The following is a 24,913-nucleotide window of genomic DNA, read 5'->3' as shown; positions in this document are numbered from 1 at the left end:
GCATAGGATGCGCACTGGAGCATGGTTCATCTGGAGAAGAGAACTGAAGTATTTTTTTGTGACTTGACACTTTAAAATATACATTGCAATAACACTTTGTCTGTGATTCTCCATGTATTGAAAACATAAATAGAAATGGGAAGCAAATGGTTGCATATATCATAAAGATTTATATTGTGGTCTTTATTTTAAAAAGGCAAGTTCAGCATCCTCAACATTGTGAGCTTGAAATGTTTAAAGAGCTGCAGTGTTAAATATGGTGGCTTTGGGGAAAGCTAGGTCTGCATTTTGCTTCATTATGTTGACATTTCCATTAATCTTGGAGGACCTTATTCAGCAGAAGACTACAGGTTCTGCAGCAGGCAGAAATCTCCACAGGCAGTAGACTGAACAGCATTATTGGAAGGAAGAGAAGAAAGACGTCCTCTTATTGAGCAGTAATGGAGCCTCCCTGGGAAGAGGAGACTTCCTCAGATGACTTTATTCTCCCCATTCCTCCGCCACTGCTGCCTCTGCTGCCCCACAAACACACATGCTTTGTTGTGTGCTATGCAAAAGGTTGGATTAGGGCCAGCCGCCATTTGCACAGGAGTGGCTGGCGCACTGGTAAACTGCAGGAGGTTGAGTGAGGAGTCAGTTCCAGCCCAAAGAGGAAATTGTTTCGTTGACTGGTGTGAACCACCTTCCTGAAAGTATGGTTGAGTGCGCCAGAAAACTTCCTAGATGGGCTGGCATAACAGTATAGGTGGCTCTGGCCCTTTCAGGAGCATGGGATGACTGTGGACCATTCATATGGCAGGTCCCATGCTTGTGCGTTCAGGAAAACGGATCTGAACAATGCTTCTTGGATGGAGTCAGCTGTGGTAGCTGGCATGACGGGGCAAATCCCGAGCCGCTAATACTGTTGTTATATTACACTTACATCCTGCTTTTTTGTCCTTTATAAGGAATCCAAGGTGAATGACATAATCTCTTTCCCCCAGTTCATTTTATCCTCATAATAACCTGGTAAGGCAGTTTAAGTGACTGGCCTACAGTGAGCTTCATGGCTGGGTGAGGACTAGAACTCTGAATTCCTGAGTCCCAGTCCAGCTCTTCAACCACTGTCCCACACTAGCTTTCACTGATGTGCGCTGTCTTGAAAATTGTAATATCTTAGGATTCTGGTGCGCAACCAAGCAAAAATTAAGAGAAGTGACACGTAAAACAGCTATAGCCGCCATCTTCTTTTCTCCAGAATGTTTGTGGCCCACTAGAGCATTCTGGGAAAATGACAATGGTGGTGGCTGCTGCCGTTGCTTTGGCCAGTGCTTCTTTTCCTAGTGCCATGCTCCACTTCCTCCTGGTAAGCTGATTTCATGGGGACTCTCCAGTTGTGTGTTGCGGAGGGCACTTCTGTGCTAAAGCATGCTTAAATCTGGTTTTGTCTCTGAGCTTGTAGAAGCATTGGCTGAGAAAGCAGACATCCCAATAGAAGTCTGTTTTAATGGAAATTCAGGAAAGCCCCCCAAATATCTATGCAGAGGTAGAGTTTTCTCACCAGAAAGCTTACCCTCAGTGCTTTGTTTGCTCCCTATGTTTTTGTGCATTTCTCTTTATTTTTTCTTTTGCTTTTCATCAGTGAGAAGAGTAGCAAGTCTAAGATGGGATTTTTTAAAAAAATGTGTGATAAAATTGTATAATCCTCCAGGGATTTCTCCTGGTAGAATCATGGTCTTTAATTGAATTGCTGCACGTAAAGTTTGTCGTACATGTGTGCATCTATGGAATTTGATAGTGTTGCAACCGATTGCCTGTCTAACCTGTAATTATTTTTTTCTTTTAGCGTTGAACTCTTTTCTGACAACATATCGCCATGAATATGCAAATCTTTATCGTTTCTGGTCTCCTGGTACATTGTGTGTTCCTGATCTCTATTTTTGACATTTACTTCACCTCTCCTTTGGTCCATGGCATGACGCCCCATCAGACTCCCTTGCCCCCTCCTGCACGGCGCTTGGTGCTTTTTGTCGCAGATGGTCTACGTGCAGATTCCCTTTTTGAGCTGGATGACGCAAACATGTCTAGTGCTCCTTACCTTCGGTAACTTCATTCTTCTTCAGTTGTCTTGATTATGGAATAAATGTCTAGTTTAGCCCTGAGGTCAAAATGATGTCAGCTGCTTATTTTAAGGATGCAGGTGGTGCAGTGTTTAAACCGCTGTGCTGCTGGGCTGGTAGATCGAATGGTTGCTGGTTCGAGTCTGCACAATGGGGTGAGTTCCCGTCGCTGCATCCCAGCTCCTGCCAACCTGTGCAAATGCAAGTAGATAGAAAGGTACCACTTTGGTGGGCAGGTAACAGCGTTCCGTGCACTTCGGTGTTTAGTCATGCCGGCCACATGACCACGGAGACTGTCTGCGGACAAACGCTGGCTCCCTCGGCTAGGAAACGGAGATGAGCACCACCCGCTAGAGTCAGGCATGACTGGATGTAACGTCAAGGGGAAACCTTTACCTTTACCTTTTTACCTTTACTATATGCTAGTTTTCACAATTTCAGAAATGCCCAAATGTGATCTATAAAGTATTAATGGGAAGGCTGTTTTGCTGTGAACATAATCCTAAACCACAGTTTAGTGCTCTGGCAACAAGCCTGGGCAAGGCTAGGCTTGCATGGTTTCCCTTCTCTGTGCTTCTTTTCCTATGTGACCATGAGGTGGAGATCAGAAGTCCTCATTTCCAGGACTAAATAACAAGAGCTTATTGTTACATCTGAACTTGGAGCACCCTGGTTAGGTTAAAGTTTAATTGGTGAATAAGCCAGAATCAGAACAATAGTTTGATCCTAGGTGTTTTAACAACCCATAATGTAACCATTGTTTGTCCTTGTCAGATGTAATGGGTAACTAGGTTTAGTCTAAAAATAGGAGTGTCACACTAATGGAGGTCACTTGCTTAGACTTGTTCCCATGGCTGTAAACTATGGCTTAAACATGCAGACCAAGTTACTAGCTTACTTTCCCAATTTTACTTTAGATGTGTTTAGTTCAAATTGATCTATGACATTTGTCAACTTCATTAGCAACAGCACCATTACTTATTTTATTTCTATACCATTCAGTAGCTGAAACTCCCCAAGCAGTTTATAGTAGCACAAAAATGCAAGATAAATATTGATTAAAGGGGAAACATGATAATATTATATTGCAAAATTTAAAAGCCAAATGTAAAAGCAAAACTAACCCGTTGCAATAGCAAACACAAATTAAATCGTAAGACCTGTTAGAGAACTGGCACAACACCTCCCATATATTATACCATCACCTTTGAAAGCTACAAATTCCTGTGCACATTTTATTTTTATTTCTGACTTTCAGGAATATCATAATCTCCGAGGGCAGCTGGGGAGCTTCTCATACTCGTGTCCCAACAGAATCTAGACCTGGGCATGTAGCACTCATAGCTGGATTTTATGAAGATGTCAGTGCTGTTGCCAGAGGTACGCTGAGTCTGTTTATCTCAATAAAACCTTATCCGAGCATAAGAATATTTGCCCACTAAAACAAGACTATGGTTTGTATCCCAAGGTACATTAACTTAACTTCATGTACGGACAGTTGCCCCTTCTTTTCTGTCCTCAAGTGTTTTTGGAGGGCCCATGGGTATCCTCTGAATGAAGTGGGGTGTGTGGAGGTACTGAGGAAGGAGGGAATTTACCCCAAATCAGGGTTCCCAAATAGGAACCCTATCCCTCCAGAAAAAGATTTTCAGAGGGTGCAGGGGGCAGGTGAAGGGGAAAACATGAACCTTTCATTCCTTAGTTCAAGCATCTATCATTCTACTAATTTTAACATGGGGGAAAATGGCACACCCTCTGCCGCGTAAAAGTGTGGGAACAAGATATATTCATTGTAAAGTTATGCTGGGTTCATTCAAACTTTATTTCAGCTCAGCAGAAAGCTGACACTGATGCCCACATTGTTCCTCACTAAATGGTATTTGCAAGTTGTGGAAGCTTTTATGCATACAGGTTTAACAAAAACTGAACTATTACAAGCATTATCTTTGAGTCTAGTTTTCATTGCACACTGGCTTGTTGAAGTAGTACATGACGATGTTGGCACCACAATCCCACAAGTCTCTGCTAATTCTCATTGGGTTCAAGTGGGACTTACCCCCAGATATGTGGGTATGGGATTGCATGCCACATAACTGTCAATTTTGTATAAATATTTGAGAAGTAGTAGATGTTTTTCTTTCATATCTGCGAAAAGATGAACCAGGAATGGCCAACCATTCTTGTAGGAAGCCTGATACCAAATCACATCCAGAATTTTCCCTTGGATTTACAATGGAACTATTTATCTCTGGCCAACAGGATGGAAGGAAAACCCAGTGGAATTTGATTCTCTTTTCAATGAAAGTAAATACACTTGGAGCTGGGGAAGTCCAGATATTTTGCCTATGTTTGCTAAAGGTAAGCATGTTTTAGTCTTGTTGGTGCTTCACTTATGAAATATTAAAGTCATGGTGCAAAATGCAGCAGCTGGAACAAGCGCTTTGAAGTTTGTTCCAGAAAGGGCAACTTTTGTGGGGCAGAAAAATTTGGCAATCATTTTGCCTAGTGGCAACCCTGCACTCTGTAGTAAATACTCTCCTGATAAAGACCTGGTATTGCTTAAAACACAGTGGGGTTCTTGATGACTTTTCAATAAATCTATACACAGCACCTTGCAGAAGTATTCACCTCCTATGGCTTTTCCACATTTTGTTGTGTTACAGCCTAGAATTGAAATGGATTGAATTGGCTTTTTTTCAACTTCATGTACACAAGATGTTCAACTTCGTAAAGGTGTACAATATTTTTAATGTGGCACAAAAGTTAAGTAAACAAAAATCAACTGTTGGTTACATGAGTATTCATGCTCTTTGCTGTGACATGACTAAATACGCTCTGGTGCAAGCCATGGCTTCCAGAAGTCATATTCTGTAAGTAGTTAAAAGGTGTCCACCTGGGTGCGATTCCAGTGCCACAAGATCTCAGATTAAATACACCCATTTCTGGAAAGCCCAGAGTTTGTTGGAGAGCATATTTAAAGAAACAGCATCATGAAGACCAAGAATATCCCATATTATGAACTGGGTGGTGCAAAGCCAGCAGTGCTGATTGCCATGAAAACACTGTCCCTATGACGAAGCTTGGTGGTGGCAGCATCCGGTTGGCAGGATGAACTGAGAAGCTTGACAGGATTGAGGGCAGGATGGGCTGAGTCAGATACAAGGCTATAGTAGAAGAAAACCTACTTCAGTTTGCAAGGAACCTGAGAACAGAGTGGGGATTCACCTTCCAGCTGGACAAGACACAGCTAAAGCAACACCGGAGAGATTTAGAAACAAGAACCTGAATATCTTAGAATGGACCCATCTGATGAGAATTTGTGGCAAGATTTGAAAGCTGTTGTTCACCAATGGTCCCCATCTGACCTGACAGAGCTGGAGCCAGGAAGAACAAGCAAGCATTGGAGGATCCCGATGCATGAAGTTGATAGAAACTTGCCCAAGAAGAGTTGCAGTTGTAATTGCTGCTGAAGGTGCTTCTACCAAGTGTTGACTCAGGGGAGTGTATACTTGTGCAACCAGTGAGTACTATTTGTTTACGTTGTTGTGCCACAATAATAAAAAAAATCAGCTTCACAGTGGAATTCATTTCATTTCCAGATTATAATGCAACAAAATGTGGAAAAGGCAAAGGGCAGGGGTGAAGGCATCTGCAATGCTTTGTATGTTTTCTGTGTGCATCTGTGTATTTTTTATTTTATTTATTTTTTGTTATCTAGGCTGCTTTTGTGGGTTTTTTGTTCATTTTTAAAATGGTAGCTTTTTAAATGTAGCAACAAGCTTTGCGGAAGACAGCCCTTCTCATATTGCCCCTGCTGAGATTGGAAATCCTTCCACCTGCTCATGGAAAGCAAAGTGGCCATTGAAAACGAAGGCATGAGGGATCTTTTGCAAACAGCAAAAACAGCAAGATCCTTCTCTTCTGGCATTGTTCCTCTTTGTTCTTCATGGGAGGACAGACATTGCTCCTTGTCCTGACCCTCTGGGGTAGAGTTGCACTCCGCCTTCTTTTTAAAAAGGAAACACAGTTTAAAGGGAAACAGAGCTGAACTGAAAATTGAAAGGACAGTTACAGCAAGCCACACTCAGCTTGTAATCACAGCTGTCAGAGAAGAGAGGCTCATCCCTCTTCACCATGCCATGTAGGATACTGTCTGGAGGAATGCGGGAGTGAAGTACCCACAGTGAGCCCTACCATCCTTTGGGCTTACCATGGGTATGTCACCAAAGCAACCCACCCACCATGGGTGATACCTCCCTGTGTCCTGGAAAACAAGGTCCATACCACTTGGAGTAGGTAGGGAGAGAAATCACCAGTCTGTCTTGATTAGTCTACAGAGAGCTTCCCGAATTAGCATCTCAACTTTAGAGCAGATTGGGGATGGGGCGTCTGGCCTACCCAGAAATGGTGACATCCATTAGCCCCATTCCCCCTTGATGGTGAATAGCAGCCCTGATATTCTGTGAAACTCAGAAGGCACTTCACACTTTTGTGATTTATTGATTTGTTTATAATTCCTGCAGAATATAGGCTTGGAATATAATCCATTCATTTTCTTGGAATAATAAGAAAGTCCGTCATTTGCAAAACTGTGCAAATGAGTTAATGGATTCCTTGAAGGAATCCCATCCACCTGGCTTGCAGAAGGACCGAAGTGCTGTGGAGACATAAGGGGGGAAACGCCAAGAAGTTAATAGGAGAGGGGAGTGAAACATGGAAAATCTTTGGGCCATGCAACTTGTGCAGATGAACCTTGGGAGAAGAAAAGATGGGCTGCTACTCTGACTACATTTGAAATCCATGAACCAGAATAATAAGATAAGATCCAGCACATTTTCCCAGATAAACCATTTTAAAATTGACAGAAGGGATTTAAACCATGACAGCAATTTTACTTTCTTTGAGTCTACTTTTTCCAGTAATTAAAACTTCTCCTTTTCATATCCTCTGTTATACTCTCACTGGGTCTCTTTCCTTCTGTTAGGCTCAGAATATTTGCCTTGAGTTATATAGATCTTGTGTCTGCAACGCCTCTGTTGGCAATTTGGAAGGACAAGTCAAGTGAATGTGCTTTTAGAATAGTGCTCAAATGTTCTCTTACGCCTTGAATGTTTTACAAGAGTATTTTTTTTTAGAATTTTGGGCTACTTTTAGTGAAGTTTTTCTGTAGTTAGTCAGTATAAACAAAACAGTTCAAGTGCATTCATATTTAAATTTTAGTTTAATATAGACCCTGCAGTGCACTAAGACCTGCAGTTTCCACAGTTAAGTTATGTAAGGAGCTTGCGAAGGCAAGTGTGCAGCCCAGAGGAAAGACATTAGGAGTTTCTCACTGGGGCTGTTTTTACGGTATGGGGCTGTTCTTCCCCATCGCTGACTTTTACGTGCACTGAGAATGGAAGTAGCCTTGGGCTTGCACATCTCAGTGGCACCGATCCCATGGAAACGGCATGGTGTAACTGGGGTCCCATGTGGAGAGCCCTTTCATAAAAGCCGAAATACTGCTGATCAGCTGTTTGCTGGGGAAGGGGAGGTGTAGGAGTTTGGATCAAAAGAACTCTGGACATGCACCTCCAGCTGCTGGAACGGAGAGCAAAACTGTGCATGCAGTACCTAGGTCTGTGCAGGGCTCCCTCTTTATTTATTATATTTATGTTCTGCTTTTTTTTCCTTCCAAGGAACTCATAATTCTCTTCCCCCTCTCAATCTGAGATTGAGTCAGGCTGAGAGTCTCTGACTCAATCATTCAGTGATCTCCATGTCTGAGGGGGGACTAGAATCCGGATCACCTGAGTCCCAGGCCCATGCTCTTATCCATTACACCACACTGGCTCTTATTTAGTTATGAATCCATGCACAGAAATGTGCTTTTGCATACGTAATGTGCCAATAATGGATTGGGATGATCGTTAATAGAAGCAAATGCTTGAACACTGCCTCACATTGGCTCTGGAGAAACAAATATGTTTAGTTTTTTAAAATAACAAAAACAAAATGTATTTCTAATCATTTCTATTAGAATGTAGAAATTAAATCATTTTTCTTTTCTATTGTTGCTTTCTTATTGTCCTCCCCTTTTCCTTTGAGTTCTCAGTGACCAGGATAAATATCAGATTTCTGGCTACAGCTGGTAACTGATCACATATTGATGAGAGAGCTTTGGCTGTGGGGGAGTATAGAAATGAGATGATGATGCTGGTTCAGTAACCAGAGTAACCATGATGGTGTATTATAAGCTAAGGTATTTTAAATTATCCTCATAATTCAGGTAGGCAACCTTGATATATGAATATTCCATGCACTTTATTACTATTACCGACTGAATGTATTTTTTTCTTCAAATGCACTTTGTACTATTAAAAATGTGCTTTTGTGGACATAGAAATGGATGTCCTTTTAGAATGACTAAGCCAAAAGTTTGCAGTTGTTCACTCTTCATTTCAAACACTTCTCGCAGGTGCCACTGGAAATCATGTTTACACCAATTGTTACGAAGCTGCAAGGGAAGATTTTGGAGCAGAAGATGCTACTTTGCTAGACACTTGGGTTTTTGAGCACGTTAAGGTGAATAGAAGTCTTTGTTTTGGATTTTTTGTATAAGAACATAAGGAAAGTCCTGCTGGATCAGGCTAAAGCTTTTTCTAGTCTGGCATTCTTTTACTACAGGAGTTGACCAGTTGCTTATGGGAGCCCCAGTATGTGATTGGCACAGACAGCATGGCAAAAATTGTGCAGAATGCCTTGTCTGTCTCTTCCCCCCTCCCTCCTCCCTATCACCTTGCCTTGTAATTTAATGCCTGTTCAATGAAATGTACTTTTAGGTACTCTTCAGTAGTAATGTATATAAGTTGCAATTTACTGTTTTCTTGCTTATGTTGGGGATCTTTTCAATGTTTGCTGTTGTTGTGTGCCATCCAGTTGTTTCCAAGTCATGGCGACCCTATGAATGAGAGCTCTCCAAAATGTCCTGTCCATCTTTACAGTGTAGCCGTTTAAAATAGGCTGTTTGTACTGTTTTAAGGTTCTTGCTTTTATTGATGCAAAGTTGTATTGTTCTAAGTTGTTATATACCATATGCCTTTTTGGCAGATACGGCAATATAAATGTAAACAGTAAATATGCTTCAACGTTGGTGTCAATGCTGAGCTATATACTTTTTCCTGTAGGAGTGAATAGGGGGCATTTCTCAGTGAAAGGCTTTAACCATGGTAATTAGCTTTTCCACATTCAAGCCAGTGCCATGTTAACAAAGAATAACAACAATAATAAGACTCCTGTTTTTAGAAGTTTGGGCAACTTCAGGATAATTTTTCATTGACTTTTCTGACCTAGGATTTCTTTGGTGCTGCAAGAAACAATGAAACGCTGTTTGCCAAACTGCATGAACCGAAAATAGTTTTCTTCCTGCATTTATTAGGGATAGACACAAATGGACATGCTCACCGACCTCATTCAAGGTACAGTGTGTTAATTTGTCATAGTTTTAAAGTAGAATACGATTAGAGCCTGATCCAGCCAAAGTGGAAGATCAATGGTAGAGGGCTGAACATATGTCTGCATCTACCATTTGAAATAAATAGGGTTCAAAGGCAGATAATAACAATTGGATCAGATCCTTTAGAGGATTTTTTAAAAATAAGCTTTTTTTAGCCAAGTTATAATAAATCTATTTAAGCTACAATCTTATGAATATTTAGGCAGATGGTTAAGTTTACGTTTCAAAGTTTTATTGTTTTCTACTCACTACACAAATAATTGTTTCAAAGACTTCAAACATACTGTGTACAAAGCCTTATTTTTCTCTACAAATGCTATGTATTTCAGCCCATATTAGAGTTCCAATTCTGTAGCCATTGATAGAAAAATTCCCATGTTTGATAGTAAACTGTATCTTCTTTTTCCTTAAGAGGTAGTCAGTCTATCCATTTACAGATGGTTAAGTTTAGACAACATGAGAGTCTAAAGTGCCTGATCCTGCCTAATCTTGGGAGTAAGACAGGGTCAGGCCTGGTGAGAATCTGGATGGATGACTTGAGTGTATGATTTATGATTATTGCTGTAAACCACTTGAGAACTTCTGCTACAGGTAGTATAGAAATGTAACAGCAAGAACAATACTCGCTATGGAATTGCAATTTGCTAAATCCTTTAAAAGTCTGTAGTTTCCCCTTAGAACTAGAATTCTGAGGGCACCTCTGGAGGAGAGACACACGAGAGTTGACTTTGCTTATGTCTGGATTGTGGATTTGCCAGTGGGGAATAGAGATTCTATCAAACAATCTGTTAGCCAAATGTTCAGATGTTTCTCTAACTGTATTATGACCATCTTTAGATTGCTTTTGAAAATGAATTGGGTGCTGTGCCTTAAATCCAGATTTCTAATGTAATTTGCGCAGTAGAAGATATTTTTGAAATGCTATCCCAATAGAAAATATCAATATTTATTCATTTGCCTCCTGCCTTTTGACTGGCTGCATTTCTAAATCAGCCTCCAATCTGGACTGACTTATAATCCTGCCAAAAATGCCACTACTTTGTCTCTTCTGCAGGGAATACAAGAATAATATCAGGATAGTTGATGAAGGTATAAAGCAAATTGTGTCCATGATTGAGGATTTTTATGGAAAGGATGGCCGTACCGCATTTATCTTGACTTCTGACCATGGGATGACTGATTGGGGTGAGGCTTTTAGAATGTTTTCACTTAGTATCTCCACGTAATAAGACACCTTTGTCTGAATGCTAGATTGTTCAACGTAATTTTCTGATTCTCTGTGAGACAAAACACTGGAGACGTAATATGTTGCTTTCTTTACAAGCTGGAATTGCAAGCTAGAATTTAATAGCAGGAATTATAGAAGCACAGGAGTGCAAAAAGAAGCCTTCATTTTGAGATTCAGAGCTGTATCAATCTCAGACCAACAGCAGGTAGACAACCTCAAAGATAACATAAAGGAAAGGTGTCGCCGCCTTTGTTTGCACATTGCACACTTTGCAGCTTTGCCCTGCCCTGCCCTGCTCTGCAGCACACTTCCCTCTTCTGTGAAGAGGGAGGTGCCACTAGTATGACGGTGGAGCACCTGGTGTGTACACAGACCTCAAGTATGTCTCTCTGGCTTCTGCAGTTTAAAAGATTTTGGATAACAGGGCTAGGAAAGCTCTGCTTGAGACTCTGGAGAACTACTGATAATTGCATTTTGACCTAGCATAGGTTTCCTGACCATGGCACTTCACAAATACCTTGAACTTTAACTCCTGTTAACCCCAGCCAGCATGGCTAATTGTCAGAAGTCAAAAACATCAGGAGGTACCACGTTGAGAAGGGCTGTGCCAGGTAGACTATGGGTCTTATGCTTTGCACACCAGCCTTGTATGTGAGCTGGCAGTTCAAGTGGGCCAGTCACTCACTCTCAGCCTAACATACCTTACAGGGTTGTAGTGAGGATAAAATGGGGAGGTGGGATATAAAGGTAATAGCCACTTACAAATAAGGAATCTATGTGCCTGCTTGGAAATCCATGACTGGAAGACTTGTTGAAAGGATCTGTGTAAGCATAAAAGGAGTGAGAAATACAAATGATGTTGCTTTGGCAGTGTATAACAGATTGCCCAGACGATATGGACACAGACTGTCAGATGATACGGATGGTACTTTCCTGGAACTGATAACAAAATTTTCTGAGGCAAGCCATAGAAGTAATGGGGGATTTAAACTAACCTCACCTCTGTTGGAAATCTAACTCTGCTAAGAGTGGAACATCTAATACCTTTTTTACTTGTCTTGCTGACAACTGAATCTTTCAAAAAGTAGGAGGAGGAAGAAGAGGATTTGTTGTCCTGGACTGAATCTTGACCAACAGGGAAGAACTGGTTGATGACATCAAAGAAGTAGGAACCTTGGAGGAAGGTCACTTCATCCTCTTTAGATTTATGTGCATCTTTAGAAAAGCCAGTTGCAAGGAACTTAGGATGAAGTTGGGTAGCATCCAGAAAATAACACGTTGGTTAGAAGCAGCTAGCATGGGTTTGTGAGGAATAAGTTTCACCAGCCTAACCTCTTCTCTATTTTTGGGTACTTATTAGTTTCCAGGATTGTGGAAATGGCATGGATGTCGTATGCCTTGATTTCAGCGAATCGTTGGTTAAGGGTTCGCATTCTTTCCTTGTTGAGAAGATCATGAAACGTGGCTTGGGCATCACTACTGTTAAGTGGCTCATTTGTACTCGAAGAGTGATCTTGAATGGTTCTGCATCCTCCTTGGTAGGGGTCTGTCCTAGTCCCTGCACCTGCACTGTCCAAATAAATGACCTAGATGGACAGACATTTAGAGGGTTGGCTTATCTATTTTTGCTGATGTATAATCTAGGATGTAGATGTATGGCTGTGAAAGCTGGACCATAAGGAAGGCTGAGCACCAAAGAATTGAGGCCTTTGAATTGTGGTGCTGGAGGAGACTCCTGCGAGTCCCTTGGACTGCAAGGTGATCAAACCAGTCAGTCCTAGAGGAGATCAACCCTGACTGCTCTTTAGAAGGCCAGATCCTGAAGATGAAACTCAAATACTTTGGTCACCTAATGAGAAGGAAGGACTCACTGGAGAAGAACCTAATGCTGGGAACAATTGATGGCAACAGAAGAAGGGGACGGCAGAGGATGAGGTGGCTAGATGGAGTCACTGAAGCAGTCGACGTGAGCTTAAGTGGACTCTGGGGGATGTGGAAGACAGGAAGGCCTGGAGGAATGTTGTCCATGGGGTCGCGATGGGTTGGATGCAGCTTTGCAACTAACAACATAATCTAGGAGGAATCCCCAATACCATAGCAGACAAACTCCAGGTTCATACACTGGGCCAAAACTAACAAGACAAAATGTAAAATCTTGCATTTAATTTTTAAAAATTCAAAAGCATAGGATGGAGGAAACCTGACTTGGGCATAGGATATGGAAAAAAGACCTATTTGCCTTAATGGGTTGTGAGGTTAATCCAGCAATGTTATGGTGCTGCTAAAAAGGATAAGGCAGTCTTAGGCTGCATTAATGGAAGCATGGTGACCTGGTCATGGTAAGAATCCTAGGCTGGTCAAACCAGATTTGGAGAAGAAAGCCAGTTAATTATAAAGTAACTCGGGCTTGTGTTTTTCCCATATGCTTAGGTACTCATGGGGCCAGTCACCCAACAGAGACTTTGACACCATTAGTTGCTTGGGGGGCAGGAATCAACTATCCACAGAGAATTGCCTTTCAAGAGTTTGAAGATGGATTTTTAAAAGGTAAATACAATTAATTCTACAAACAGATTACATAGTAGATTTTTTTCTGCATACTTACAAAATATAACTGTTTCTTTGTCATCTTTGTAATTCATGGTTCCCTTAGGGATATGAATATAGGATTTGAGCCCAGCACCTAAGCCATGCCATCAGTAAACTGCCACATGTATATTTGAAATCTATAGTTCTGTAAATGCTCTAATTAGTTGCATTTTCCTACCACATCCATGCACATGTAAAACAGAAGTTGCCCTCATAAGTTTACAACCATATAAGAAACAGTAAATGGTGATTTTCTTAAGAGGTCACATTCTCATCCTTAGAAAGCAGGCCAAGTATTATTAGCCTCATATTGTTGGAAGTGTCCCAAGGCTGGAAGAGTGCAATGGCTTGCTGAAGACTACCCAGTGAGTTGAATGGTCCAGTTTCACGAGCTCCTATCTTGAGCTACAGACTTTCTCAGTTCACTATGCAACAGCACAACATATTACACTGTCTTCTAGCCCAAAAAAAGAAAGGGGAGAGGTTAAGTATCCATTTCAAGATTTCCATTCAAAAACTTAATCTCAGGTGAGGGAAAATGGAACAATATATTTTATGTATTATATTTATCTTATTTATATGCGGCCTTTTTTCCTTCAGGGAATGTAAGGTGGCTCCCTTCCATCTTATCCCAGTCCAACGCTCCAGCCACTACACTGCACTGACTGTCATATATTCACTGGCTCTCTTATATATTCTGATAAGGCTGTGTGTGTCTCTTAGTCACGATGGCTATCTAGGACCTCCAGTATCAGAGCCAGTGTGCATCTGAAGACCGGTTGATGGGGAACACAACCAGGAACATTTTCCTACATTCATGTCCACTGTGCAGACAGAATGCCGGACTAATAATAAATAGCCTTTGGTCCAATTCAGCAGGGCTCTTTGATGTTGGATGATTGTTCCCAGTCCTCTGAAAGCATGTTGAAGGTATAAGCTGCTCCAACTGTTTTGTCCTAAAGGAGCCTGGCATACTGCTCTGAAACTATGCAGCATTTTAAGAAAGGGGGACAGGCAGTGGCAGAAAGGAGTCAAGGGTAGGCATAACTTCTACTGCTGTTGCTGGTGCAGGAAGGAAAGCACTCATGTTAGGAAGAGGCCCGAAAAAGGGTTTCCTTTAAACCTGTGCTCTCATTCTGGAGGAAGTGGGATTCAGGGAATGGAGATGGGGGCTGACTTTTGTCTTGCACAGCCTTCCTAAAACAAAAGCTTTCAGGTTAACCTACGATCAACCAACATATATACTGAACTGAAAAGCAAGAGTGCATATACAGGATCTTATTAACTAAGCCATATTTAGTGAGGATGGAATGTGCACACTTGCTTAAGAACGCGATCATACCAAAGTCCACAGTTCTTCAGTGGAAGCCTAGCAACCAGCAGATGCCAGGGGGATTTAAGCCCCCGGACATTGGCCAGGTGCCCACGGGACGCCCTTGCGCCAGACACAGTAGGTCTGGAGCAAGCTGAACTCCATAAAACCAGTATTGTGCCAGATCAGGCTTTATACCAAAGGAGAGGAGTGGGGTTACAGTGAGTGTGATTATGAGAACATGGACATCGTCCAGAGGCTCTCTTTTGATCTGACCTGACTGAAATGCCTTGTGTCTGCTGAAACACATGTTATGAGTTCATATCAATCCAGAGCAATCGTAATGACTGTCTGTTTTGGGGTACGCAAAGCTCAGCCCTAAGTAACAAAAGTGGAACGAGTATACTTAGCCAGGCCTACAGTTTAATTTCTTTTGTGCTAGCCGATGTCCTTAGCATTGTAGTTGTAGCCTCCAAACATTTTCTTTTGCGTATTTTAACATTCCATTTGTCAGCATGCTTCAGTGCTCCGGGCACTGTCCAAAGCTAGCTGGAATTACCAATTCTGGAATAAAACTAATCAGTGGAGCTTGCAGAAAGGAGCTACAGTGATTTGACCCATTCTGGAAGTGATAATTTCAGCTCATTTCTAGGAGTGCTGATTCCCACTTATGCAGTCTAATGAGTGCTGGCAGGCAACCAGCTTCAGAAGCTGCCCCATGACTTCTCTGAATACTCTGGTGCTGCTTATCTTCAAGACTAATAGACTAAAATGAAGTTATAGGGTTTAATTAATGTCAGACCTAGGGTTAAGACCTTTTGTCACACTTAGATGGTTTCCTGAAAAAACAAATGCAAAGTTGTACATTCCTATATAGCACAGGGATAGTTAAACCTTTTCAGTTCTTGATACACATGGCAACTGGGCCACCTGTTCTAGGCACTCCTAATGACAGCTGCCATGGCAGACAAGGTAGAGGACAAGTAACCTACCCAAAAGAGCGAGTGCAAGGCAGAGGTTGAGTGTAAGCCATTCATTTGGTATCCATGGTCTCCGGCACCTATTTTATAGCAACCCCGGCTTCTGGTAAGAAAATAACTTGATCAAGAAGAAAGAGGGAAGGGTAGGGCACCTGGATGGGGGCCAGCAAAGGTGTTAACAGTCACAAGGTTGCCTGCTCCTGGTGCAATGCATGTTCAGACTCCTCCAGCACATTCATAGAGAGATGATCCTGGCCTCAGACAGCAGGTGCAATTTGGGGATAAGAGCAAGGTGTCAGTCTTCAGCTGCTTTGAGGATTAATGTATATTCCTCTGTAAGGAGACTTGATGTTTCAGCAGATAATTAATTTTGTCTCTGTTATTTTAAAGAAGTTGAAATAAATGTGTTTTGACTGCTCTTGGTAAATTTCTTAGATTGGCATTCTGAAGCTAAAGCATGAATCTATTTAAGTATGAAAAAGAGCGTTACATAGCAGAACTCTCTGACAAGTCATTAAATACCAGATGGATGCTTTCCCCTACAAATGTGTTTACATCGGTTGGCCCTAGGTCACAAATTATCTTTTCTTCTCTCTTTATCCTTCTGTAGAGTGGAAACTGGAGACCTTGAAGCGGCAAGATGTCAACCAGGTACCTATTTGCATCTAGCTCACAGCTCATTAGTGTTACTCCTAAAGTAAACCTACCGCAAAGACATACTGGCGGGAGAGTAAATTGTAACGTTATCATGTATGTATTTTTATTGGACACCTGTGTCCAAACTGTTTGTTTGTTTAGATCAGCACATACCCATGCAAGCATAGCATTCGCAATATCTTAAGAGAGATCGGGAGCTGTGGGCTAAGAGCGTCCTCTCCTTTGATGGGCAAATTTTCTCCACTCCCTGAAGAACCTCAGACATATTTTTCCCCTTTCCAAAATATCAAAATGCCTCCCTGAAGTGCTTAAGTTATTAGGAGTAAGACTGTGACACTAAAATAGAACGATTTTTCTCTGTCTTTCCCCTTGCTTCTTCTGCCTCCACCAAGTGCTTCACTAAAATGGAATTCAGCTCTCTAGTTGAAAGAGGTTCTGTGTTCATTAGCACTCACACTGCTTGGAATTGATATTCCTTATAGGTATAGTTTGTAGCCAAGATTTAAAATGCTTTTGCAAAACCTGTTAATGAGTCATTCTTGCATGATGCACAAAGCAGAACAGTAGCAGCACGGTTGGTGGATTTGGAATGGTATATGTGTAGAAAGTCTTCATAACAGAGTCCCCTGGTGCCTTCCTTGAAGGCAAGATGGTCTGCCCATCCCTTGCCAACCATGTAGAGCCCCTCTCATTCTGAGTCCTTCTGGGAGGTTTTTCTTTTCTGCTGTGCTGGCCCACACTCTGAATTTCTTTAGAGCAGCATGCTTCATAAGTCCCTGTCATCCCCCAAATATTAAACAGTTGTTTTGAACTTCCTATACTAACCTGTGTTGCAGATGTTAAGATGGCTCTCTTTTCTATGTCATGACCAGTTCTTAAGCTTTTAACTTGACTTGGCAACCTTGAACTGAGAACATTTTTTGCTCATAGGCCGATATAGCACCACTGATGGCATCCCTTATTGGAGTCCCATTTCCCTTGAACTCTGTGGTAAGGCACGGGTTAATTTTTCTCTTGACAGCAAATGGCCAAGAACTGTAATTCCTACTGGACATATACCAGATGGATGATACACTGAGGTTTAATTTTGTACAAAGTGCCTCATTTGAGGATGGGGCCCCTCAAACGTTAGCCTGCTTCTTCAATTAAATGTTCCAGTTCCTCTCTGAGCACAACAACTTGTCTCTTGGGAGTTGAGGTCTACCCCTATTTCTCAATGTCAGTAGTGGTGGCCAGCTGGGATTCTGCCAACGACAGGGACTCTGCCACTGTACTTTTACAGCAGGGCCTTGGGGCTGAAGGAAGGGCAATAAGTAGACCATGCCCTCCAAGTTTGCAGTGGCACACCCAGAAATACCCTTTCCACACATTGGTTGGAAATACAGAAAGCAAAACCTTTTAGCCAAAGACACTTGATGGCTTAGTCACCTTCGGGTGTCTGGGCAAATGTATCTCATTCTAGGCGCCTCAAGTGTTCATATCAAGGTGAATGCAATGCTGCCTCATCATTTAAGAGCAGCTTGTACTCAAATCAGGTCTGTGCACGTGTGACGGTGGCAGAGTGCACACGAACTTGCTCACAATTTGGCATGCCATGTGCTGTTGCCTATTTTGCTGCCTTTTAAAATTTTCAACCCCAATGCTAATTGCAGGTTAATTGTGGATTAACCTATTAGGACCAGGGATGAGTGTCAGTCAGCCTGACTGGGAACTGAATATGCAAAATGGGTGCAGCACCCCGTCAGCACTCAACCTAATATTGGGCAATGGACGTTATGGCGTTGGGGGTTTAACAGGTCCGCATAGAAGAAGGAGGGACAGATGGTTAACACCTGTTCCTCCTTCTGGTTATTCCCCCAGCCGGAGGGTTCAAGGTAGCCCAGTCAACCGCCCCGCAGGCCTGATGGTGCTGTTGCTTAATGCCAGGTCAGTCCAAAATAAAGGTCGGTCTGGCCAATCCTAAAGAAGGCATCCCTGGATCCAGAGGTGGTCGCCAATTATAGACCGGTGGCCAACATCCCGTCCCTGGGCAAGGTGCTAGAGCAGATGGTGGCGGGACAACTCCAAGCACTCTTGGATGAAACTGATTATCTGGACCCATTTCAGTCCGGCTTCAGACCTGGGTATGGTACTGAATCTGCCTTGGTCGCCCTGTACGATGACCTGTGCAGGGAGAGAGACAGGGGGAGTGCATCTCTGTTGGTTCTCCTGGGCCTCTCAGCAGCTTTTGGTACCATTGACCATGGCATCCTTCTGGAGAGGCTAGTGGGATTGGGGGTAGGAGGCACTGCTTTGCAGTGGTTCTGCTCCTGTCTCAATGGCCGATTCCAGAAGGTGGTGCTGGGGGACTATGGCTCTGCGCCATGACAGTTATGCCATGGAGTTCTGCAGGGGTCCATTTTGTCCCCCTTGCTATTTAACATTTACATGAAACCGCTGGGAGAGGTCATCAGGAGGTGTGGGCTGTGGAGTCATCAGTATGCTGATGATACCCAGCTCTACCTCTTGTTCTCCACCAATCCAGGTGAGGCAGTGGCTGTGCTGAACCGGTGCCTGGCCGAGGTAATGGGCTGGATGAGGGCCAATAAACTGAAGCTCAATCCAGACAAGACAGAGGTCCTGTTGGTGGGTGGTTCGGGCTTTGGGGTGGGGGACTTGGGCCTTGTCCTAAATGGGGTTGCACTCCCTCTGAGGGACAGGGTTCGCAGCTAGGGAGTGCTCCTCAACCCTGAGCTGTCACTAGAAGCTCAGGTGACGGTGGTGGCGAGGAGCACCTTCCTTCAGCTCCGGCTGATCCATCAGCTGCGCCCCTACCTGGAGAACGACTGCCTGGCGACAGTGACCCACACGTTGGTAACTTCCCGACTAGATTTCTGTAACACGCTCTACGTAGGGCTACCTTTGAAGAAGGTCCGGATACTTCAATTGGTGCAAAATAGAGTTGCCAGGTTGCTGACGGGGACTGGGTGTTGTTCTCATATAACCCCAGTCCTCCGTCAGCTTCACTGGCTCCCTATTGAAGTCCGGGCCCAATTCAAGGTGTTGGTTATGACCTATAAAGCCCTTAACAGCTTGGGACCTGGATATCTAAAGGAACGTCTGCATCCATATATGCCCGCCCACCCCCTACGATCGGCAGCGGATGCCCTTCTCCGGGAACCCTCCATGAAGGCTATTAGGAGGGTGAGTACCCGGAGGAGGGTCTTTTCTGCGGTGGTGCCCCACCTATGGAATGCTCTCCCCAATGAGGTCTGCCTGGCGCCGTCATTATTTGCTTTTTGGCGCCATGCAAAGACTTTTTTATTTAAAAGTTATTTTAACTGTTAATTTATTATTATTGCATTTATAGATTTTAATATTTATTTATTTATTTATTTATTAAAACATTTTTATGCCGCCCCATTCGCCGAAGCCTCGGGGCGGCTTACCACATAGATAAAACAAGTTAAAATCCATATAAAATAATCTTAATTAAAACTCACATTATAAAATAAGCCGCCCTGGCCAGATAAAATTCAATTGTATTTAGCATTTAAAATGTTGCTTAAATAAAAAGGTCTTAGCCTGGCGCCGAAAAACAAATAACGACGGCGCCAGGCGGACCTCTCTGGGGAGCGCATTCCATAACTTAGGCGCCACCGCTGAGAAAGCCCTTCTCCGAGTAGCCACCCTCCTAATTTCTCTCACGGAGGGCTCCCGGAGAAGGGCCTCTCCCGCCGATCTCAGGGGCCGAGATGAGATATATAGCCGAGATGGTACCAGTTTTTAAATTACTGATTGTATTTTTATGGTTCTTTTATGGATGTTGTGAGCAGCCCCGAGGCTTTGTTGCAATGTGGGTGTCATAGAAATGTTTTAAATAATAAAATAATATTTAGCACTGCTACACGCAAACCAGGTCTGGGAGTTTTTGCAAATCTTTACTTGTTTGGAAAGCTTTCCCTCTTTAATAATACTGTTACTCAAAAATTACAGTATTATTAAATACTACTAATTTTTTGACACTCAGCATACTGATATGTTGAGTATCGGGTCCAATGATATATTTTTCTAGTCTTGGAAGTTGTGAATAAGCCTGAATCTTGGTGTATTTTTCAGGGTGTTCTGCCTCTGGAGTACCTGAATAATACTGCTCATTTTAAAGCAGAGAGTATGTTTACAAATGCTGCTCAGATTGTTGAACAATTTAAGGTAAATAAGCTATTGCTGAAACATTATGAATATCTTGCTGTACACTAAAATAAGTACTTGAAGTGAAAAAACAACGTATTTCAAAAAGTGTCACTGTACAGAGCCAAAACGTGTTCATCCTCAATTGTGTCTATATTACTGACATTATAACTCCTCGCAGCTATAAGAAAAGCTAGCTTAAATCCCTGCAACACTTAATTTTTTTAAAATAATGTTTTATCTTATTTTTCATCACTGCCTGATACTTTTCATTGATAAAAGCATAAATGTGAATGTGTAATGGTAATTATGGGGCATTAGAAAGGGAAATTTAATTTCTAAGGGCCAAATTCTGACTAGCTGATAGGAATTGATAGCACTGATGGAGGTGTAGACACAGTCCTGGAATTTAATTCTGATCTTGTTAATGACTATTTCTGGCAATCCTCAAAGTGCTTTGTTGGCAAGCATTCTATTAAAGCAACTGGGGCTTGAATCATAAACATTGACAGAACTGCGGGTTTACGTTTCTTCTTTAGCTGGGACTGAAACATTCTCGTTACAATCTGTGTGTGCAGCTTCAGGTATGCACCAAATAAAACAGAAAATGAATTGCTTGGACTTTGGATTTCTTATTTATATTGCGATTTTGGATTTCTAATCTGTCTGAGACTAGGGTACTTCAAGGACTGCCTGTTCTTGTATGTGTCTGTCCACTCATTAAGGTCATCAAGGAGAGGGCCTTTTGCACAGTTTACCTAGACTTTGAAACTCCTTCCCAAAGAAGTTTTGCCTTGTTCGTGCCTTAATGGCTTTTTGCCTTAATTAATTAATTAATTAATTAATTAATAGCCGAGACCCGTCCAATAGCCGAGATTCGCTATGACCAAGACCTTGCTTTTTAGGAAGGATTTGGGAACATAGAAGGATAACTGTTTTAACTGATGTTCTTTCTAATGTTTCTTATCCTCCTTCAACTACTGTATTCTTTTTGGTATGTTGACATTGGCTTATTAGTTGTTTTATGTTGATTGTTAGTTACCTTCGACCTTAAGACAGATAGATATATGGAAATAATCACATTTGCATGTATGGTGGCTAGTTACAGGCACCTGCAAACTTCATGAGGGCCAGGCTTGTTAAGATGAACTACCACTGAAGATTCGCAGATCCAGATACTTCTTGAAATGGCATGAGGAAATGACAGGCTTTTGCTTCTGGCTGTTGGGTCTCTGCCCTGGTAGAATTTTGGGATATGCAGCTGTCGCAGTTGCTCTTGCGTGACCTTTCCAGACACACCAGAATCAGGTCTACCCACGGGGTAATGGTGACTTGCTGGACAACTACCAGAACATAGGAGACGGAAGACTTGTGCCAAATTTGACATAAAGGCTTATGTTCTCCCAATGATTGTGAGAAATATTTGTTCTTTTCAAGATAGTGTTTGATGGAACTTTTAAAAGAGATCCTCATTCCAGTGGTTGAGCTACTTCTTTTGCACTGGAATTCAACATACTAGACTACTATTTCTAGAGTTCTGTTGGGTAAGAAATTCAGTGCCTCTGGTTTTGTTGAGCTTCCATCTTTGTTGTCCAGGAATGTTCATAGGATCCTTGGAAACTTACATCTGACAATTGCTTGCTTATTATTGCTTGTCTTGCTGATTTAAGCCTAGCTGAGAAAAATTGGGGATTTTCTTGCCAGAAACAGTAAATGCTTCTCTGCCCCAGGGGAGTTCACCCTTTTCTCCTGATATTGTATTCTGTGTTACTGAATTCACATTCAGTGGCACAGGAGTGGCACACCAAACTCCTGTGCAAGGTTGTCCTAAATCTTCTAGGTTTCCCTTCTTTAGAAATTATACTTCCTCTGTAGTGACCATTTCCCCACCATCAGCAAAACCCTACCTTTTGCCTTATTAATGACTTCCCTCATGGGAAGCACACTGTATTTCCCATCTTTCTTATAATGAGCTATCGAAAGTGTTCCAGGAAGTCCTTAAGCCAGTGCAAGAACTGTCGCTCTTGGTGTCTTATACCACCCCAGCAATCAGCATGGAGCTCATTCATTGTCTCTCTCTCTGATTCTACAATGTTCTGCCTGAAAGTAGGTCAACTTCGTCTATTGAGTGGTTTAGAAATAAATAAAATGCAACTTTCCATTAGTATCAATCTTTTGGGAGAGAGGAAACACCAGGTGCATAGATGACAAAAGAATATTGCTGGTTTCCTGTTGAGCCACTTGTGAGAGCAGATGGCTGGGTGACCACGCAAGAGGGCCTTGCCCCCTACCACACCCCTGGAATAGGTTCCCCATCAGGCTTCCACCAGGTCCCGTTATGTCAGGGTTGTAAGAAGACTCTGAAAACATCTTTTTGTTGTCTTTCCCTGATTATGTTGATTTGGACTGATCTCTGCTTGCATTGCCTGTGCAAAGTTATATTTTATGTGGGTATTTGCTCCTGTTGCTTTTTAATAATGTTTTAACTACTTTAATAGCATATCAATTTTTATGATGTGTTTAGGTATTGTATGCTGCCTTGGAAGGACTCCTGCCCCGAAAGCAGCCAGTAGACATTCTTACTCAAATAGTAAACAAATAAATGGGTTGGGAGCTGGTGTAAGGATCTGAGCTGCCCTGGGGTCTTTGACTGATGGTCAGAACCCAGAAGCCCACCTCAGTATTCACAGGATTGGTCCCAGGCCCCCTGAAGCTCTCAGCCTCCTGATGAATACCAGCTGGGAGCCCTAGGAGACAAGCTAGCTCTTCCCTGCAGAACTTGCCTCCTGCGGGTTGAGGTTCAGCTCCTGACCTTTGCTTGGCCCTCGCTTGCATTGGGCTCCGCTTGCAGCCTGCCTTGCTGTGTTGCCTCAGCAATGCAGGTTTGCATGCTAGCTGTGGTTCAGCGCCTACATCTTACTGACCCTTGACATGTATCTTGTCTTGTCATATATCCTGCCCAGTTTTCCTGCTTCAGGGGACCTGCTTGTCTTCCTGTTCCTGACCCTTAGCTTGTTCGTGACCAGCCTTGTTCTGCACTGATGCACTCCTCGGGTCCTGCGCTGTGACTACAGCTTGGATTTGCCATTAAACCTTGCTCTTGGGCTTTTGGAATCTGTCTTGGCTCAAGTGCTGTGTCTCTCATCCCAGTGGCTCTGTCTTGCCTCAGGCCACTCATGTCCCATCGCTGCAGATGCAGCTTTAGCTGAGAGGCTGGGAGGAGCCCCAGGAGAACACTGCAACAGTGCCCTCCCTCTCTCCCTTTCTCCCTCTCCAAGGAACTGGCTGGGTTCAAACAACACAAGAAGCCATGGTGGGGGGTTTTTAACCATGGGTAAGTTGTCTGTTCCCGGTTATGATATTTTGCCCTACCATCATGGTTTGTTGTGGTGTCTGAATTGAGAATCATGGTTTCCACAGTCCTGGTGTGCAACTAGCAGAGTCCTCTGGAAAGAGTGGCAACTGCAGGAGCTGCTTCAGCCATCCAGCCTCTATGTGCAGGCAGGTGAGGAAGAAGCAGGAGACTTAGGCAGGGACTGATGCACCTGGGGACTGACTGTCATGCGAAGTGGCTGATGGGATACATGTCAACAGTGGGAAGACTTGGCAGGGTGGTTGGAAGCCATGATAAGGTAGAAACAACTTGATCATCTGTCAGGTGGATAGGGGTAAAAAACCTGTGAACTGTGGTAACTGCACAGGGTTGTTTGTCATCCTGTGTGAACACAGCCATTCTGTTTTATCTTGAATGTAAATTCCCTCATTCTTCCACTCACCTGTTAACTATGATTAAAGACTGAGATCCTGTGCACATTTACCTGACAACAAGGCCCACTGAAACTTATATCTCAGTAAATGTGAACAGGCTGTACATTTCTGAATGGGACCTGGAATGTGTTAGATGCAGAAGATTACTCTTTCCCCCGCTTTCTTCATTTAACAGTATATGCTACTTTATGCTTGCCAGTTATTTCATAAAAAACCACTTTTGTTAACTACTTTAACTTTTTTTCTGTTGCTATGTTTTCAGGTCAAGATGGCTCAGAAAAAGAATACCACATTTTCATTTATGTTTTTGCCATTCAAGTAAGTCGATTTGCCATGTCTGCATGTTGTTGTGTTTCCTTAAAACTTCTCTCTCTTGCCCTTTGCTTTTTGCCAATGAGAAAGAAACTATAGATCATATGACAGTACCTGCTGAATACCCTGGGACCTCTCATTTGAAGAAATAAAGCCTCTGCAGGAACACTGCTTGGTGGATTGAGAAAACATAGTCCAAGCATTTGAAATCTAAGCTAGGTGAATATACCGGTATTTGGCCAGGTTTGGGATGCATTTCCCTTCAACTGCATCTTGAATGCCTCTAGTGTGAGAGAGCCCACA

General features: G+C 42.7%; 1 protein-coding gene across 7 annotated transcripts in view; it reads left to right on the top strand.

The window, feature by feature from the left end:
* The window catches only part of PIGN (phosphatidylinositol glycan anchor biosynthesis class N), a 93,997-nt gene that overhangs the window by 11,698 nt on the left and 57,386 nt on the right, over positions 1 to 24,913 (top strand). For 5 of the 7 annotated variants that reach the window (XM_044426419.1, XM_044426424.1, XM_044426421.1 and 2 more), the window contains 11 exons: positions 1,826 to 2,082; positions 3,358 to 3,479; positions 4,359 to 4,457; positions 8,557 to 8,663; positions 9,432 to 9,556; positions 10,649 to 10,779; positions 13,253 to 13,369; positions 16,314 to 16,354; positions 17,291 to 17,350; positions 20,459 to 20,551; positions 24,561 to 24,616. In XM_044426419.1, the coding sequence (XP_044282354.1) occupies positions 1,856 to 2,082; positions 3,358 to 3,479; positions 4,359 to 4,457; positions 8,557 to 8,663; positions 9,432 to 9,556; positions 10,649 to 10,779; positions 13,253 to 13,369; positions 16,314 to 16,354; positions 17,291 to 17,350; positions 20,459 to 20,551; positions 24,561 to 24,616 (1,178 nt within the window). In that variant the 5' untranslated portion in view covers positions 1,826 to 1,855. The remainder of the gene's footprint in view (positions 1 to 1,825; positions 2,083 to 3,357; positions 3,480 to 4,358; positions 4,458 to 8,556; positions 8,664 to 9,431; positions 9,557 to 10,648; positions 10,780 to 13,252; positions 13,370 to 16,313; positions 16,355 to 17,290; positions 17,351 to 20,458; positions 20,552 to 24,560; positions 24,617 to 24,913) is intronic. The other 2 variants (XM_044426420.1, XM_044426423.1) reach the window with 2 other exon arrangements.

This window comes from Varanus komodoensis, unplaced genomic scaffold (genome assembly GCF_004798865.1).
Source record: "Varanus komodoensis strain SLA01 unplaced genomic scaffold, ASM479886v1 scaffold17, whole genome shotgun sequence".
NCBI lineage: Eukaryota > Metazoa > Chordata > Lepidosauria > Squamata > Varanidae > Varanus > Varanus komodoensis.
Note: the sequence above shows the minus strand (reverse complement) of the source record. Positions and strands in the feature narration are given on the sequence as shown.